At 50.9% G+C, this 18,333-nt stretch overlaps 1 protein-coding gene across 4 annotated transcripts in view; it reads right to left on the bottom strand.

Annotated features, from left to right (window-relative positions):
• YAP1 (Yes1 associated transcriptional regulator) overlaps positions 1-18,333 on the bottom strand; it is a 109,799-nt gene that overhangs the window by 29,486 nt on the left and 61,980 nt on the right. For 2 of the 4 annotated variants that reach the window (XM_032360536.1, XM_032360534.1), the window contains exon 4: positions 5,716-5,835. In XM_032360536.1, coding sequence (XP_032216427.1) covers positions 5,716-5,835 — 120 coding nt within the window. The remainder of the gene's footprint in view (positions 1-5,715; positions 5,836-18,333) is intronic. The other 2 variants (XM_032360537.1, XM_032360535.1) reach the window with 1 other exon arrangement.

Here is an 18,333-nt window from a genome sequence, read left to right as displayed (position 1 = left end):
CTACCAGGCCCGCCCTGCTCAGGCGCAGGGCAAACTGCTGACCGTGACCGACAGACTCTCTTGGCTCCGTCCTCCTGAAGGAACACTGAAAACAAGACAGAAACCACACAGGCACGAACAGACACACAGACCGCCAGGACTGAAGCGAGTGTGGTATTCCATAATCTGAGGCAATAAAATGGTCACTTCCCTAGTGCCCACCTCACACTGCGACGCCCGCCGGGGCCGTGGCTCACCCAGCCCCCAGCAGGCCTTTGCTCTCTATTGGGGCAGCTCCACCGGAAAGCTACACTTGGGAAACAAAGCATGCCAAAATGCACCATCTTTAAGGCAATAAAGCCAAATCCTGCTCATGGGAGGTTTTTTTAAACTCCTACCTGCTTCCAAGAGACTGAGTGAGGACAAAGTCTTATCTTTAAAGGTTGAAAGATTTCTGTCTCCTCACAAGTCATTCCCTAATGTGCCCAGAGGACCAAAAGCTGACCCCAAATGACTCAACAAAAAGTTCCCCAGTCCCGGTGTGCTCAAACCCGGTAGCCGGGGGTAGAGCAGCTACTGGTCCATAATCCAGTACACTGCATCAAATTAATTAAGACTAGAAATCATCCTCCAAAAAGCCTCCAGTGTCATTTAATTAAATCAAGAGCAGTCAGGTGTTCTTCTGAATGAGCTGGTTAGACTGTGATTCAGGAAAAAACTCAGGTCTCTGGGTTCCGCGTTGAGCAGTAAAATCCTCTCTGCCGCACTGCACTTGAACCCAGCGCGTCACGCGGTATGTACGGCACAGGAGAGAGGACACCAGGTCATTTCGCAGACTTGAAAACCGGAGTTTTGGAAGGCATGTAAAATGCCGGGTGCACGCAGAGCCGTGCGCCGGGCTTCCTCTGCGGGGATCGCACACAGAACTCCCTGCTCGGGGCATTACAGAGACGCTAGTGAAACGCAGGGCATCCCCAGAGCAGGGGAGCGGACTGGTTCAGATCCCAGAACGCCGAGTGCTCGCTCCAGAAGAACGCTTCTGGGACTGAACTACGGCCACAAATCTGAAAGGAAGTGTAGGCAATAAAGGGACACGTTACTTTCTGGCCGCTGGAACTCTCCTTCAATAGAACGAGCCGCTACACTGTAGTCTAGGGCAAGGTCAAAACTGAGGCTGGAGGACACTCTCTCAAGAACACGAGAGACGAGGCACGAGAACTCACGTAGACCACTTCACAGTCTGCGCCACTCAGAGACGTCCTGATTTCTCTTCTGCCACGGAAACCATTCCCTTCGGCAACTATCTTCAAGGGGAGGCCCTACATAATTCAAGTGACTGTGCTACCCTCAGTCATCTTCCCTCGGAAACCTCCAGGTATCGGTGCTGAATGAATTAGGGGTGTTCCTATAAGATCCAACTGCACGCAATCTAAACTTCCAAAAAATCCTAGGTGTGAAAAGAAAGAGTTCAGGTTCTAGTTCTGTCACTTAACTCTGTGACCTCGGATGGATCATACTTTCCCTGGATCTGAGATGAAGCCCGGTGTGGGGCACTCCTCCCACCGCCCCAGCATTTCTGGTTTCAACACCACGTCCGTTGCTGGTGTGGGGAGTCCACGGTGGCTGAGTGGCTGTGTGGCATTCTGGGGGCAAGGGCCATGGGTGTCAATGTCCCCCAGTGTTGTAATACTTCTCACCACCCAGCTCCATTTGAAAAATGTTGGTTAGAGGAATTACAAGGTCTTTCCAGAGCCTAATTTTGTGAGATTTATCTGTTAAAAATTTGTCATTAGCCACGGCTCTTCTTACCTACAACGCAATGAACTACCGTTTCCTGTCTATCCTAAGTAGTTAGTAATAGAGTCCACAACCAAATACTTTCAATTTAGGATGAGGAGGAAGGATTAAAAACAGGATAAGAAAAAAATACCGATTTTTTGAATGTATGATTACCAAGAGACTCATGTCAATAAAATTCCAATAATTAGATACTGACGCTCCGTCCAAGACTCTGCCAGTAGAGCTCACGGCCTTTGGCGTGTCTTCCCAGCTCTACCAGAACAGGCTTAGGAACTAAGTTGGTACTGGGACTATTACATAAAACGGTATTTCTACAACATACAAGGAAACATTTAAAACTTCAGACTCTTTATATTTACGATAAAAAGTATGCAGGAAAAAATGGTTGTTTTACTCTTCATCAAGAGTAAAACATCACTTCACTCAGAACAGCTATCAAGAATATTTGGTGTTAGAAGGAAAAGGTTAACAAATAGTAAAATTTGTAAAGACCTTTAGGTTTTGAATCAAAACATTTAACTCTGAGAAAAGTGAACAACTTCTGGTTTGGAGACTTAATAAATTATGTATTTTTTGTTCTTTTAATCTTATGTGTTATTATCTTAGGAATCTTCTCTGTCACGCACACACATCAAGTCTGGGGCAATGCTGGGCTTTAATGCCACCTCCACACACAGAGCTTCTACGCACACAGCCCTAGCAATTAAAGGACATTGTGTTTTGGCCACACTAGATTGTCCATTAAATTCTTTAAGACTCAAAAGATGTACTTTTTAACCCAAATCTCTGGTCCCAATATTTCATGTACACCAAACATGATTTTCCGTTTATTTTCTCAGTGGCACCAGCACTGATCTCCAGAAACAACTGCTAAACAATATTTGTATGTCCTTCCCCAGGGCAGTGAGGACAGTAAGAGCACATAACCAAGGAATTCAATCATGATTACCATTTTGGAGATTCTTCGTTCTGAAGAACAGAAATTATTTTTTTGAGGTGTTTTCATTAGGGCTTTTACCAGAAATTATTCCTAGGACTATTACATAAAACGGTATTTCTACAACATACAAGGAAACATTTAAAACTTCAGACTCTTTATATTTACGATAAAAAGTATGCAGGAAAAAATGGTTGTTCATATGAATTCAATGGCCTACATAACACTCAAGCACCAATTTTCATTTAATCCAGGATCAAAACATCCCTAAAAGGATTCCTTTAAAAACAAACAAAAGCCCTCCTTTCTCAAAGCCAATAAATACCAGGGAGCCCTTACTGCCAATGGATGTCACACTTCATGATTTCATACAAATTACTAAAGGACTCTCTAAACTAAAATAAGTGTCAAAAATATATAGTTTTTAAAATGCTAAAGAAGAAAATCAGATAAAAGAAAACCAACCCACAACAAATTACTCTTTAATTTCCTGAATTATACGGCTAATTTACCAGCTTTCTGCAGGATATGAAGGATGGATAAACTATTCTAAATATATATAACTAACCTAAAGCCTCTGATCAAGAAATGGGAGAAGCTACCTGGAGGAGGAGAATGAAAACGTCGAGCTTACACACAGCTCTATCTTCCATTTCAAAATGTCAAAAGACATCCATCAGTGTGACCTAAGCTAAACATGGGTAAACGCTTTTATACAAATTTGGGAAATACAGGGGAGCAAAGCTCACCACCATGAAAAGAATCTACCGTTCGTTTGTGTCTGCACGGCTCAGAGGGTCCTACAAAGGACAGTTTAGAGTTGGCAGAGATCAAACACAATCCACTACAGGATTTGGGACTTCAAGGAAAGCTCCCTCAAACGCATCGGCGAGCAGCTCGTCTCTATTTGCTGTCACTCCAGACAGAAGCCCACGTGGCTCCCCTTCCCTGCTCCGGCCCAGGCACACTTGAGCTCTCGGACTAAAAAGGTCTGGAACAGATTAAACGTCGGGCCACAAACTAAAAAGCTCTGGCCTGTTCTCAAGTCTGTCTGGAACACACACACAGTGGGCCCAAAACAGGAGACGAAAGGCAGTAAGAGAATTTTATGGAACTTTGTTTTGGCATACCTAATTGTAATGTTTGCATGTACGTATGTGCTCAAGGCAGTGTGGGAGAATTCTTCTAGTACTTTCTCTCATTTGAAACAAAAGACCACGCTGGGTGATATGAAGAATGGGTCTACTGAGGACCACAGCCGAGCTGTTTTACTTCACTTTCTAACCTGAAAGTACTTACACAAGAAAACAAAACAACTCTGTTCTAATTCCTGACTTCTGCAGGAAGCTAAGAGTTAATCATCATCTTTCATAACCTCATGTAGGGGGGAAAAAAAAAAACTACAGACCATTTTAAAAAATTTCCAAAATGTGGACAAGCTGATCCACTTCATTAACGATGATTCAAGGCAACACGGTGTTTGTCGTTCCAGTCCGTACAAACGGCAGCACGGATTAAATCCTGTACCTTACTTGCTTTCCTATTCCAACCACGAGGGCTTATTCAAGTATTAAATAAAACCCAAAGCTGCAAATTATTAACATACCACGTTACTTTTTAACACCCAAACAGATCTGCAAGCTCCCAAGGCTAGCGCTGAAACCACACGGGACATCTGTCAGGATGATGGTCTCCGCCCTGACACCCCACACAGAAGGTTCCGTCCATCCAGGGCAGCTCCGGCAGCTCAGGCCAAGCCACAGGCTGTGGCTGACAGAGCCGACATAAATGTGGCACAACTGTCCACAGCGCTTCTGACGGGGACGCTATTTCACTCAGCTGCGGGCAGGCAGAGTTCTCCTTCCTCTTCTGGGTTTGGAAGGCATTCGCAGAGTTAAATCCTCGTTCCCGTCAGGGCCCCGCAGCGGCTGTGAGGCCGACCCCTGTAGGGCTTCACAGCCTCCCCCGCCCGTCTGACCCACTCAGTGACGTGCACACTGTTTTCGTTTAGCTGCATCCAGGCCAAAGACGAAAACTTCAAAACCACAATGCTTTGCTCCTTTCTAGACTCATTTTTCCATGGCTCTGGAAGAATATCTCAGAAACCCAACTGAAGAAACTGAGAAGAGTGAAAAAATGTGGATAAAAAGGCACACGGAGCTTGTGTATGATGATCAAGACGTGTACTTTTGTGGAGAGTATTCGCTTGTGCAAATGCTGAGTAAGTCATGTAATTTGGAGGGGAAAGTGCTTTGCTTTTGCTTTTTGTTTCCTAAAAAAAAAAAAACAACTAAGGACCTTTCCTTTAAAAAAAACAAACTATAAAAAAAGGCAAGGCAGAGTGAGGAGAGAAGGGAGAGATGTGACACCCCCTTCCCAGCGGAGGCAGTAAACATAGCAGCGCCTAGCACGAAACGGGCTCAGGCTGACCGCCCTCTCAAGTCGAGCAAAAGCAGACACAGGGGCATGGACCAAAGCTGGTGCCCCAGGTTTCCCAGCAGCTGACAGCCTGATGACTAGTGCAGCAAGAAAGACCTCTTTAAGCAAGATCAGAGGTCTCCCAAAAATGTGAAAGGAACAGCGACTCTGGTCAGTACGCCGCCACAACGTTTCCCCAACCCGACCCCGAGGGGTCCAAGCTACAAAGCTCATTTACATCTGCATTTCTCCCTCAAGGGCAGAGGGAAAGGTATAAAAAGAGTCCTGGGTATTAGAGAGGGCACGGATTGCATGGAGCACTGGGTGTGGTGCAAAAACAATGAATACTGTCACGCTAAAAAGAAATTAAAAAAAAAAAAAAAAAAAAAAGAGTCCTGGAGAAACTGGGTGAGCAGTCATGTCTTTAATACTGTAAAGCAATGCAGTTTTATTTCCGTGTACCTTCCCAAGGTGTCTGTCTGTCTGTCTGTCTCTCTCTCTCTCTCTCTCTCACACACACACACACACACACACACATGTGCGCGTTATCAAAAAATGTCTAAAAAGGTTTTGAAATGAACCTTTACCAAAACGAGGATCAAGCCTTGGGTCTAGCCAAGAGGTGGTCTTGTTCTTATGGTTTATATAGTATATCTCTCCATCCTGAGTCATGGCTTGCTCCCATCCATCAGGAAGAGGACCTATAAATACAGAAAAAATAATCATGGTTGGTTTTTACTTGGTGCAACTAAAATAAGTGGGAAGGGTACTAATTTATAAAGAAAACAGGTATCGGCAAAACTTACTAAGACAGAATTAAGCATGTGTTCAGAGAAGAAAAGAAAACCTACATACCTGATTCTTTTCCATCTCGCCAAAGAAACCACTAATTCACAAAATCTGCATCTCCAGAGACACAGACAGGAAACCAGAGTCCTGCAACATCCTCTCGGAAGCCATGACCCAAACAAGCATCATCACTGTTAATACACCACATTCGGGGCCACGGCTCAGGGAGCCCCCCACCCAGTAATTTTGGGGACAATGCCTTCCTGCGGACGTCAAGGCTCTTCAGTGAGAAGGACACACAGCGTGCTCGGCACATCTGAAGCGTCACACACACTCGGTTTCACGTAGAGCACACTTCAGCTAAGTCTGCCAAGATCCATTTACTTCCATGACTTACAAGACTGGCTCTCAGCGAGAAAACTAGCACAGAGCAAACTCTACTCCAGGAAACGCTTATTTTTAGGCAGACTGAAAGCGGTGAGGAGGGCGGGTGGTAGCTGAGTGCTAAGTCCATTCCGGGCTCCAGGAGGGCAGGGTGGGCACCGGAGCGGTCAGCAGAAGGACACAACCTGAAAGCCGCAGGGTGAGGGAACACCACCGTGAGGCAGGACGGAACACCACTGATGATTCGAGGGAGTGCCCAGACTTTTCCCATCTGTGGATCCACATACCTGAGCGCCTCCGGGGGCCTGGACCCTGGCTGGAGGTGACGTGCGTCAACTCATGTAACCCTCAGGCCCGCCGGCGACCTCTGTGGCTGTCATTCCACTCTAATGAGACACTGGCACACAGGGGCTCCGTGTGGTCTGATGCCGCGCGGTCTGGGTCAGAGGCCACGGAGACCCGGCAGCCAGGTCCCGGAGCCACGAGGCTTCTTCTCAGCCATCGCCCACCGCAAGACCAGGCAGGAAGGGCGCTGCCTACGTATAACTGGCCCGGGTTCCTGACTCCTCAAATGGCAGTCTGAGCCAGCCTTCCGGGGGGCGTTGAGGAGCCCTGCTGGAACAAAACAGTCACAAAGGCCCACGGGACCCGAAGCCCTCATTCCAGTCCACTTCCCTTTGTTGCAGAAACTGACCGATCCGCTGCTATGCCACTGTCAAAGGCCTGCCGCGACAGGGGCACAATCTTGTCAGGACACAGACACATGCAACTGGAGGGTCCCGCACGGCTCGCGGGGCCCAGGGAAGCCCCTCCTGCCATCCTCCTCGGGTAGCTCGGTCCACAGTGCAAGCGAATTGGCCAGAAGGACCCCACATTTACTAACAGTGAGTGGGATGCAAACAAGTTCAACGCACAGAGATGGAACCACTTTTGGTGGTGTTCGCTGTCACTAGAGATGCTTCATTCAGGAAGACAGGACCTCCAGGACACAGTACGAGCGCCTGGGACGACCTTCCACCGGGAAGCTGCCATTCCAAGCGCCTAGCACACCACGACGATGAAGCAGTCGGAGCAGTCGTGGGACGGCTCTGTACACCTCCCTCTCCGAGGCCGCCACAGCCCGGCACCGCCTCCACACCTGCCTCTTCTCCTGGTCCAGCCGCCCCCTCGGCCGCCTGAGGCAGAACCCCCAAAGTCGTGTTCTGAACCCGAAGCACAAGCCCATGCTCCAGATGACACTCCTGCGCACTCTGACCCCTCGTCCCAGGGCACCTCTAGGGACTCCACCAGCATGGGTCACAGCTCCCCTTTCTCAGCCACCACCAGTGTCCTTCCCTGGCACCGGACTGCTCATCACCTCCCCTCATCCCACCGTCCCCTCCCAGACAGCCACCCGGACTTTCTTAAAGCACCAACTCATCAACTCCTCCATGCAACTTGTTCCTTGCAAAAGCAGTTCCTTTCCTCTCGACCATCAAAAGGGAAATGCCTGCTGGGCTCATTTCTTAACCCTAACCCTAACCTGATCCCACGTTCCCCTCAACTCAGCACAAAGGCAAGCCACCCCTTTGCATCTCCTGCTCCTCTCACACAAACGTCCCCTGACTCTAACCCTTACGAACTCCTATTCATCCTGCAAGCAGCTCACAGGTCAGCTTTTCGAGCCAGCCTTCCCTAAGTTCTCTCTCCTGCTCTGCGCCGACAGCTACCGTGCAGGCCGCCGTCACCCGTGCACACGCGTGTCCTCCTGGCGGCGCGGTCCCCTCATGCTCGCGTGCACGGGCCGGCAGGGCTGAGGACACGCTCAGTATGAAGGCCCTGCCACGTAGGAGTTGGAGCTTTCTATAAATAAGCTTAAAATCATGTAGTACGTACGCGATTTTCCATTAACGTGTTTATGAATAATAAATGTTATTAAACCCAGTGCCTTCTGTTTATTAAACTTTTTGTTCATAAACATATTCACTTTCATAGTTTTTTTGAAATGTTAAAAACTACAGAAACGCAGAGTGGAAAAAGCGTCCGTTTTTTTTGACCCGCTCCCCGGGGGAAAAGCTAAACAACTTCAGTTTGTGCTATGTCCCAGACTCCTCTTCTGCGCCTCTGCTGCTATAAGACACTCACACCCACCGAGGCCAGGCTCCACCTGCCCCGTACCTGCTTTCATCACCTAACAGATAACGGCATCTCTTCTTGACACGACACATAGATCTCTTTCCTTTTAATGGCTTCATACACCTTACTGTACAGGCAGAGCTCTGAGATGTTGTGGCTTTGGCTCCAGACCACTAGAATAAAGTGACTCAAATGAATTTTTTGGTTTCCCAGTGCACTTAAAAATTATGTTGACACTACACTGTTAAGTGTGAATTAGCATTATATCTTTAAAAAACTAATAATGTACATACCTTAATTTGAAAATACTTCATTGTTAAATTTGCTGGCACTATCTGAGCTGGCTGTGGGTCCTGAGCTCCGGGCAGGCAGGGGTCCCCCCGCAGTGCTGAGGGCGCCGCCAGCCGGGCTGTGGGCTGCAGAAGGCCAGGCGGCCGCGGCGAGCTCCCAAGACAACCAGGCAGTGGCTGCGTGTATCTGCTCTCCTATCAGGATCGCGTTCCTGCGGCCCCAGAGGCCGGCCGAGCGTCTTCTGACGCGGGAGAACTTCTTTCCAGACGGGGGTCCCCCCGCTCAGACCCGGAGCTGCTCCATCAGCAGAGCCGACAGGACACTGAGCCCTCTGCTGCCGTTTCAACCATCTTCGCGGCGCCTTCCCCGGGAGGTTCCAGCCCGGGAAACCACCGTCTCTGCCCAGCCCCGAGCAGCACATCCTCCTCTTCCAAGTTGGCTCATGAGACAGCCGCTGCCTGGCCCTGTGTCCAGGTCTGACTCGAGTGCCCTTGCTGTGTCCACCCTGTCTGCAGCTGCCTCCCACCCCGAGCTCCTGACCCCTCCGAGTCTTCCTGAGGGTGGGAACCGACATTGCCACAAAGTCCCGCCTGGGCCGCTGCTCTGCTGTACATCTGATGGCTCGTGAGCCACGACGCTCTTTACCGCATCGAGAACAGGGAATCTCTTCCCCTTCCTCCGCCCGGACCCGCGAGAGGAGCCACCACCCACGGCAGCTGCCGCTCTACAACACCCGTTTCTTCTGTGGTAAGACCCAAAAGTTAGAGCGACGCCTGGATCCACGGCTGCAGGCCCGAGGGCGCAGGTGGAGCTGACTGAATGTCCTCTGTGCGGAGGCCCGCAGAAGTTTGGGACTGGGCAGCAGCTGCGACTCAAAGTGGCCAGCTGCATGAGCCTCGATCCAGAGTCAGCCTGTGCTCTGAAGTCAGGGACCAACTTCTCCTCTGCAGCTGTGGAAGTCCTAGAAGGCACCTTCTTCCCGAAGAAGGCTGTGTTGTCTATGTTGAAATGTGCTGTGATCTTGGCGGGAACTTCGGGCTCACTTGCTGCTTCACCCACCCGTTCACATTCCTGAAGCCTCACAAACTGACTTCCTCCAGCTCCCGACCTGTCTTCTGCAGGTTCCCACACTTCCCTCAGCCTCCACAGAACTAAACGGAGTCAGGGCCTTGCTCTAGATCAGCTTCTGGTTTACAGGAATGTGGCGACTGGTCTGACCTTCTATCCAGATGACTAGAACTTTCTCCCTGTCAGCAATAAGGCTGCTTGGTTTCCTTTATTTATGTGCTCACTGGAGTAGCACTTTTCATTTCCTTCAAGAGATTTCCTTTGCATTCACAACTGGACTGTGAGGCAAGAGCACTCTAGTGGCTTCATCATTTTCTAGCCTTTGACTTTAAGGGACAGACATGTGACTCTTCCCTTCACTTGAACACTTAGAGGTCACAGCAGGGCCACTGACTGGCCTACTGTCAAGACCCCAAGTGTCAGGAGGAAGGTTGGGGGGTGGGGGATGGCAGAGGGACTAGCTGGGGCCCTGGGGCGGTCACCACACACACAGCACGTATTAAGCTCCTCACCTTACATGTGGATGGCTCATGGCATCCCGAAACGTCACAGATCACAGATTAAAGTAACTAGTATAGTGACGAAAAAGTAAGGAATATTACGAGAACTGACAAGATGTGACAGTGACACAGAGACACAACGTGAGAAAATGCTGTTGGAAAAATGGCCCCAACAGGCTTGATGGGTGCAGGGTTGCCCCAAATCTTCAGTCTGTACAAAATCCAATCTCTGGGAAGCTCCATGAAGTAGAATGCATGAGAATTCAGAAATCCCTTTCCCTGTGTTAGATCTCCAAGGGGTCCCTAACTCGTGTTGACTGTTCTAAGGAGCAGAACAGCACACAGACCCCACTGCCACAGCTCCGTCCACGGCCACTGCACTCTAAGGACACGGCCACTTTCAGCCTTGCGCACCAGGCACCGTTCTCATCTGTGTCCCATGGAGGAGATATGGGTTGTGCAGGGATGTCACCCACCTGGGGGACAGGAAACCTGGTCAAGGTAAAGGTGTGAACCCAGGTCTCTGACATAAACCCTACAATACGCTGCCTCCCAAACACAGCAACATATTCCCCAAAACTTAGGAAAGTATTTCCTACGTTAAATTTGTAAAGCGGAAATAGTGAATTTATCCCCTTTTACGCAAGTTTAAATCAGTAAGTATTTATCATATGTAACCATATCACATCAAATATGTTATGTATAAATCATTGATTATTTAGTATTCCACTAAAAACAGTAGCCTTCAAAAATGAAGTTCAGGGGGCACCTGGGTGGCTCAGTGGGTTAAGCCGCTGCCTTCGGCTCGGGTCATGATCTCAGGGTCCTGGGATCGAGTCCCACATCGGGCTCTCTGCTCGGCGGGGAGCCTGCTTCCCTCTCTCTCTCTCTGCCTGCCTCTCTGACTACTTGTGATTTCTCTCTGTCAAATAAATAAATAAAATCTTTAAAAAAAAAAAAAAAATGAAGTTCAGAATACTTTTCACTAACACCCTTCTCCTACGCCGTAAATACCAGAACCAGAGCTGGGAGCGCACTGACCTCAGACATGAAGACACAACGGGAACTGTCCTACTGCCATCCACACGGGGACAGCTGCCTGTTTTCACACTCTATTTCTACTTAAAGAGTTAAATGAGGTGCGTAGGAGATAGAATTCCCATACATTTAATAAGCACTCAAATTAATACGTCAAACAGAAAAAAAACCAATGCTTTCCGTATTCATGTGTATTTTTCGTGTAACGCTTGGGTGAATACAATGTTAGACGGAAAAAGGCTCAAGATCGGATGTTTCTTTTATAGGGAAAGAAAGCTGCTCATCAAAGGCAAAGGAGATGAGGAAAGGTGACCTTTAAATAGCGTCGTGTCACAATCGAATCCTTAGCAGTAGAGAAAGGAAAGGGACAAGAAACAAATCTTCCACCTTCAGTGTCAGCATCCAAAATGATACAGACCCAGGGGCGCCCGGTGGCTCAGTCGAATGAGCGCCTGACTCTGGGGCCCAGCTCGACCGCTGGTCTGGGGTTGTGGGTTCCAGCTCTGCGCGGGCTCGACACTCGGTGTGGAACCAAACCACCAGCTCGATCTGGGCTTCCTACGTACACAACAGAATCCCGGCTAAATGGACCTTTGGAGAAATCCCGAGAAATACTCAGCGCAGGGTTCGAGGTCATTATGCTGAGAAACCACGAGAAGCACAGAAAACAAGAGTGGCAGATTTTCTGAGTCATCAGGTCACAGGCCACGGACAGTCTGACTCAACGGCGTTTGCGCGAGCGCTAACGGGGTAAGGTCCGGCGTCCCAGGGAGACTTAGGAGAGGCCGCAGGAGACCGACACACAGTGAGCGCCCGGGTCCGGTTTATGCTCCGACTGAACGTGTTACAGATGCAGCGCCGTCAATGTGAAGAGAAAATCAAGTAAAATGGAAGCAGCAAAACGCTAGTTGCGTAAGATGATTTAGAACTTGCGACCGATGTCACTGGGAGGGTTTGTTAAAGCGCACGGAACAGCCGAGTCCCGCCCTCAGAACTTCTGAGGAGAACCGGACGCCGCCGGGCTCGCAGGGTCCCAAGTGTGCGCGGGCCGCGGAGCTCGCTCACGGCGTCCGGCGTCCCCACAACCGCCACAGCTCGCGCCGCGGGCCAGGGCCGCTCCCAGACCACGCTCTGGCGCACTGCGCGGCTGCGAACGACACGCACGAGGTCCCTAGAGCGGGGAGCGAGGTCCGCCACAGCCGTCCGGGCCGCGCGTCCTCACCGGAGAACGGCTTCTCCTTCCGAAAACAGCAAGAAACCACGCCGGACGGCTCGAGCGACTGTGGCGGAGAAGCCGGCCGCTAACGACCGCGTGGGAATGCGACGGGCCCTGGAGGCCGCACGGTTTCGACTGGACGTTCTCGGTTCAGAGGAGGAGCCCGCGTCCCACAGCGCCAGTTGGCGACGTGCGCTTCCCTCCAGGCCGGCCTGTGAGACGCGGGCCCAGAGCTTTCCTCTCCGGCGTCCCGAGCACTCCTGCGCGTCCCTGTCCGGGGAGCGCGCACGACTCGGGAGCGCGGATGAGCGGGGACTGAGGCGAACGGACAAGAAATTCAATTAAAACCCTTTGGCTTGTGAGAGAAAACATCTGCGTTTTCCTCCTCACGTGGGTGCGGCGTCTCCATCACTGGCGCGACCGGAGCGGGAGGCGGAAAGCGACGCGAACGCGAACAAACCGGGCGGCCCGGGAAGGGCTGCGCGGAGGACGGGCCTGTCAGGCCGAGGCTCCAATGGCACGCGCCGGGCCCCGGGATGGTCCGGGCATGAGCGGCCCCGGTAGGGCCGCAGCGCGGAGGGTAGCGCGGAGGGGCCGGCGGTGCACACCCCAGGACGGCAGCGCCCCCGCACCCGCGCGGTCCGAAGGAGCGGGACGTCTGAGAACCGGCCTCGCGTGTGGCAGGTGGAGGCACAGCGGTCGGCCTTCTCCTGGAAGAACTCTACCCCCCGTGGGGCTAGAGCGCACTCCCGAGACCAAGAGGCGCTCGCTCCACCGACGCGGCCCGCCGGGTGTCGTCCGGGGGAGACGCTCGGACTGTGGTGAGAGGACGAGGAGAGGCGGCCCCACCGGAGTGCTTCGTCCACGGAGGCCACGCGCCTCGAGAAGGTTTCCTACCGCGGGGGCAGGGGGTGACCTCGCAGCTCCCACGGCGCCGGCTCCGGCCGGCCGGACCTCCCGCCGCAACAGCACCCGCAGGCCACACAGCGCCCACGCCCGGCTCCCGCCTCCGCCGGCCCATCAGCGGCGCCTCGGCCAGCATGGAAACCCCGAGAAGCTACCGCCGAGCTAACCCGAGCGACCTCTCCCCGCCCCCGGCCGCACGACTGCGGAGTGACGTGGTCGCAGCCCCGAGAGCCCGCACTCACAGGCGCCCGCGACCGCGCACTCGGGGTCACGGAGCGTTCCGACCGCGCGAGGCCGCCTGGGCTCTCGGCCGGCGTCTCCGGACTCGCGTCGCAGACCCGAGGCGCGGGCGCCACCGCTGCCGGCACAGAGAGGCCGAGTCCGGCCGCAGCAGGGGCACGCCGGCCCTCCGGTCCCCGCACGGGCTTCAGGTCACCCTGACCGCCTGCCGCGACGTCCGAGACACCGCGCAGCCGCCGTGGCGTCCCTGCGGGGCGCGCTCCTCCGCCAGCCGCGCACGGCCACCTCGCAGGACACGTCCGCACACTGACCGGGGCTCGCTGTAGACCGACGACGCATCTGCTCGACGAACGCTGTGGCGTAGACGGCGCGTCTCCCTGACGCCGCCCGAGCGCGGCCGCCCCGCGGGGGACACCACTTCCCCGGGATCCTCTGCCTGCGGACGCCGCCTCTCCCGCTGCTTCAGGTCCCTGCGTCCTCTACGGGGACTCCATCACGCTGGTTACGCAGCGAGCCACTCCTTGTCAGCACTCCCAGCGATTTTTTACTCGTTGTTTTAAAAGATTTTATTTATTTAACAGAGAGACAGCACAAGCGGGGGGAGCTGCCGAGGGGCAGGGAGACGAGGCACACTTCCCACTGAGCAGGGAGCCCGATGCGGGGCTCGACCCCAGGACCCTGAGATCAGGACCTGAGCCGAAGGCAGAGGCTTAACCCACGGAGCCACCCAGGTGCCCCCCCCCCCCGCCCCCGGTAAAGATCTGTATTTGCTAGAGCGCACGTGCATGGGGGGTGGGGCGCGGACGGAAAGGGAGAAACAGAGTCCGCGCTGAGCAGGGAGCCCGAGGATGTGGGGGTTCTGGGATCAGGGCCTGAGCTGAAGGCAGACGTTTAGGCGACGGAGCCGCCCAGAAGCCCCTAGCCTCTACTGTTTTTGTCCACTGAAATTCTACCGCTTTCTCACACTACAGCTCTGGGAAAATTTCCTCAATTCTACTCCATGAGTAAGACTTTCCCCACGATGTACTGAAATTACTTTTTTTTTTCATTTTTTACTGCAGACTGTCTTGAATTTGCTCTTTTACATGGAGCTTAACTATAGACCAGGTAGTAGCATGGGAAGAATTTATAATTCCGTCTCAGAATATAAAAAAGGAGGTCTCGATTTTTTCATAAATGGGTATGCTCTATTTTCAAGGTTGATCAGAACAAACATGGCAACGCCGACCAGAAACTGCCCCTGGGGTTAGGGACACTATGACCTGCAGACATGTGGCTCTCGAACACAGGAGCTCACACATATTCACCCCCAACTCCTCCACAGTTCTTTATCCACGGACGTGAGCATCCCAAGTCTACATGTTTGATCTCATGAGCTCTCAAGAGTCCCTACTGAAATGCTGCCCTGAATGAAGTTTTCAAGTAGACACACTTGAAGCAGTTGCTGTGTGCCATCACTATTAACTATTATTGTCATTAAGTTTTCTTTGGCTTCAATAATCTCAATGTGGGGCAAGTATTCGTGAATGCACTAGTGGATGAAAATGTCATTTATGAAATCTAGTTGTGGGAGAAGAAACGATTTCTTTTCTGGTTTCCATTACAACAGTTTTACTCTCAGGGTAAAAAGTGACTTAAAGCACGCAGCCCCAGGTCACAAGGTCAAGGCTGTGTCATTGTGTACAGACCTAGAAGCTAAAAAGATTATGAGCACACTGATTAAAATCTGCTTCACAAAAGCAAAGGCAAGATGGTGACCAGTCCCTTTCTTTTATTACTTTAAGTCGGGGTGCACTCCTGGGTCACGCAGGGAGCTAGAAGAGTCTTCTGCCAAACCAGCAACCAGGCTGGGGAGCCCACAGCCCAGGTACCACCTACATGCAGGCTGGGGCCCAGCCATGATGCACATGTCCCTTCAGCCACACTGTGCACGAGCTCAGCTCCCCCTCCGTCTGCTCACCCGATGTTAACACGAAGGACCTACAGTCAGTTCTTGGAGCCTATACTCCTGTCCTTCTAACCTGGTACAAGTTCCCTAACCTTCCCAGTGCTCACTTTCCTCATACGCACAGTGGACAGGATCACTCCTGCCGGTTAAGTTCAGAGAGGCTACAAAAAAAGCGCTTGACAGAGGGCAGGGCTTATAGTCGGTACTTTTTCTTTTTTTTAAGACTTTATTTATTTGACAGTGGAAGACAGAGAACACAAACAGGGGAATGGGAAAGGGAGAAGCCGGCTTCCTGCAGAGCAGGGAGCCCGATGCGGGGGTGGACCCCAGGACCCTGGGACCACGACCCAAGCTGAAGGCAGACACCTAATGACTGAGCCACCCAGGTGGCCCTGTAGTCGGCCTCTTAAAAAGTCAGTTCCCTACTTCTTTCCTGGAACAGCTGTGCAATTTTGTTTTAGTCATGTGTTTAACTTACTAAAACTCATGCACAAAGCAAAGAGACAGGTTGGTCAGAAAATAACCCTGGGTCTCAGAGACAAACTGATCAGACGACAGAAATAGCACCAGGTCTGTCCTGCCATGGCCAAAGGGCCCCAGAGAAGAGTCATGGTTTTGGTGGTTTCCCAAATCCATCAGGATAAAGCTCAGACTTCTTGGCTGACCACACAAAAGCCTTCTGAGTTCCCAGCACGCGTTCAGCGGCTCAGGGGATTTCAAGCTCCCTTGCCTTCCCTTTCCTTGGACACACCTAAGCTCACACTCACTTAGCTCAGGTACTAAAGCCAGCTGCTTAGTACCACGGCTCCAGGCTCCAGCCCCCTGGGTCACTACACTGGCACCTGACACATCGCCCTCCTGTTAGAGAACGCCTCTGTTCAAGACCCGTAAGCTCCTATATGATACAGCTTCTGGGCTATCTTTCCCCGAATCTGTTTCTGCAACTTCGACCCGGCTGTTGCATGATGCAAGGAACATTCCCTTCTCTCCCCCAGAAAGCTGCACAGCTCTTGGCTCATTCACGTCTCTGCTCAATTACGGGGCATCTGGGCCTGGAAAGCGAACACAGCACCACCTCCCTCCAGCCCAGCCAAGTGTTCTCCGACCCGTAACTGACTTTTCTCTTGCCAGTTTTAACTACGTGACACACTGCACGTGTGCTGCTCGTGTGTGTCATCATCTACGAGAGTGCGTGGCACAGGCTCGGTATTCGGGGTTTGTTGAGGGGATGGATGAACGCCTGCCTTCTAAACCGCCTTCTGTACCTCCCGATCATGCCCGACCACCTTCACACGGCCCTCTCCTTGCTCGACACTTTAGTGCTACACCTGCCCACACATTTGCTGCTGTCATTATAAAGGGAGAACCTGTTCTAACATGATGCTGTAGTCTCAGTGGCCACTCGGGCACTTGGTACAAAGTGGGGCATGTGGTATTCGTGGAAGGAATAATTTAGAAGGGGAACAACTGTCTCAAGGTAAAACTGAGACTTTGTTCAAAGTCATTCCCATATTTGGGGCACCCGGGTGGCTCGGTCAGTTGAGCGCACGACTCTTGATTTTGGCTCTGGCTGAGATCTCAGCGTCCTGGGACTGAGGCCAGTGTCGGGCTCCCTGCTCAGCACAGGGTCTGCTTGTCCCTCTCTCTCTGCCTGTGTGCACACGCACACACTCTAGCTCTCTCAAATAAATAAAGCCTTTAAAAAACGTTAAAAACTTCATTTTCATCTTTGTGATAGCTGAAAGAATGAGCATACTAGAGGAAAAGGCGAAGTACAAGCTCAGAGAACTTTCTAATACACAACCCTTCAAGCTTTCTTCAGGGCAACTGGAGTCTTTTATATTTTAACATAATAGTTCAGACTTTCTGTAATAAATTTATGAGAGATTAGCTTCTGTAAGTTCAGACTTTAGAATGCCTGAAGAAACCACCTTTGAAAAAAATGTTTGACCTAGTACGAGCTCTGCTACCCCCTCTGTTTATTGTTGCAGAATTCTGTTTTATTTCATTGATGCTGCCTATATATGGTAGTCTATGGATATCATTTTTAAAGAATTAGCATTTTAATCTTTCACACAAATATTCTTCTCATGACTCATAAAATTACTGTAGCAATAGAGTAACCAGAAGTATTTAGAAATCAGTGGGAAAGACAAAAATAATATTCTATCCCTATCCAGAGAAGAAATAAAACAGGCATTTTTTTCTTAAATGTAAATAACTGAATTTCCTTCTCCTCCTCTCTGCTCCAAAGCTGAGCAAAGTTTCCAAAATTCTACAAATAATCACTAAAAAGAAAGTTGAACACACACTTCTATTTGTAATAATAACTCATGTCCCAGAGTGAGCTGGAGACGACAACACTCACATGTCAACTTGTTTCTTTATATTCTTTAATAATATCCTGACTCCCCTCTAAGTTAGTCTGTTGGTTAAAATGACAGAACATTAGCTTCAGTATTTGCATAAAAATTCTTAGTATCTTCCAGAATTCAAATGAATTTTACTTTCCCAAACAGTCCCTTCAAAAAAACTGCTCGATTTTTAAAAACATCTGTTATTTGTGCCCTAAGACCAGGTGACTCGACAGCCCTGCATCTGTCCATGTCCCCAGTCAGTGTACCAGACAGCCTCAAGCATAAAGCAAACAAGACAGGAAGGAAGTACTTTTCTGAAAATGGAGTTTACTGCTCTCAAGCTTCCA

Source organism: Mustela erminea, chromosome 9, assembly GCF_009829155.1.
Source record: "Mustela erminea isolate mMusErm1 chromosome 9, mMusErm1.Pri, whole genome shotgun sequence".
Lineage (NCBI taxonomy): Eukaryota > Metazoa > Chordata > Mammalia > Carnivora > Mustelidae > Mustela > Mustela erminea.
This window is presented reverse-complemented; position numbering and strand designations above follow the sequence as displayed.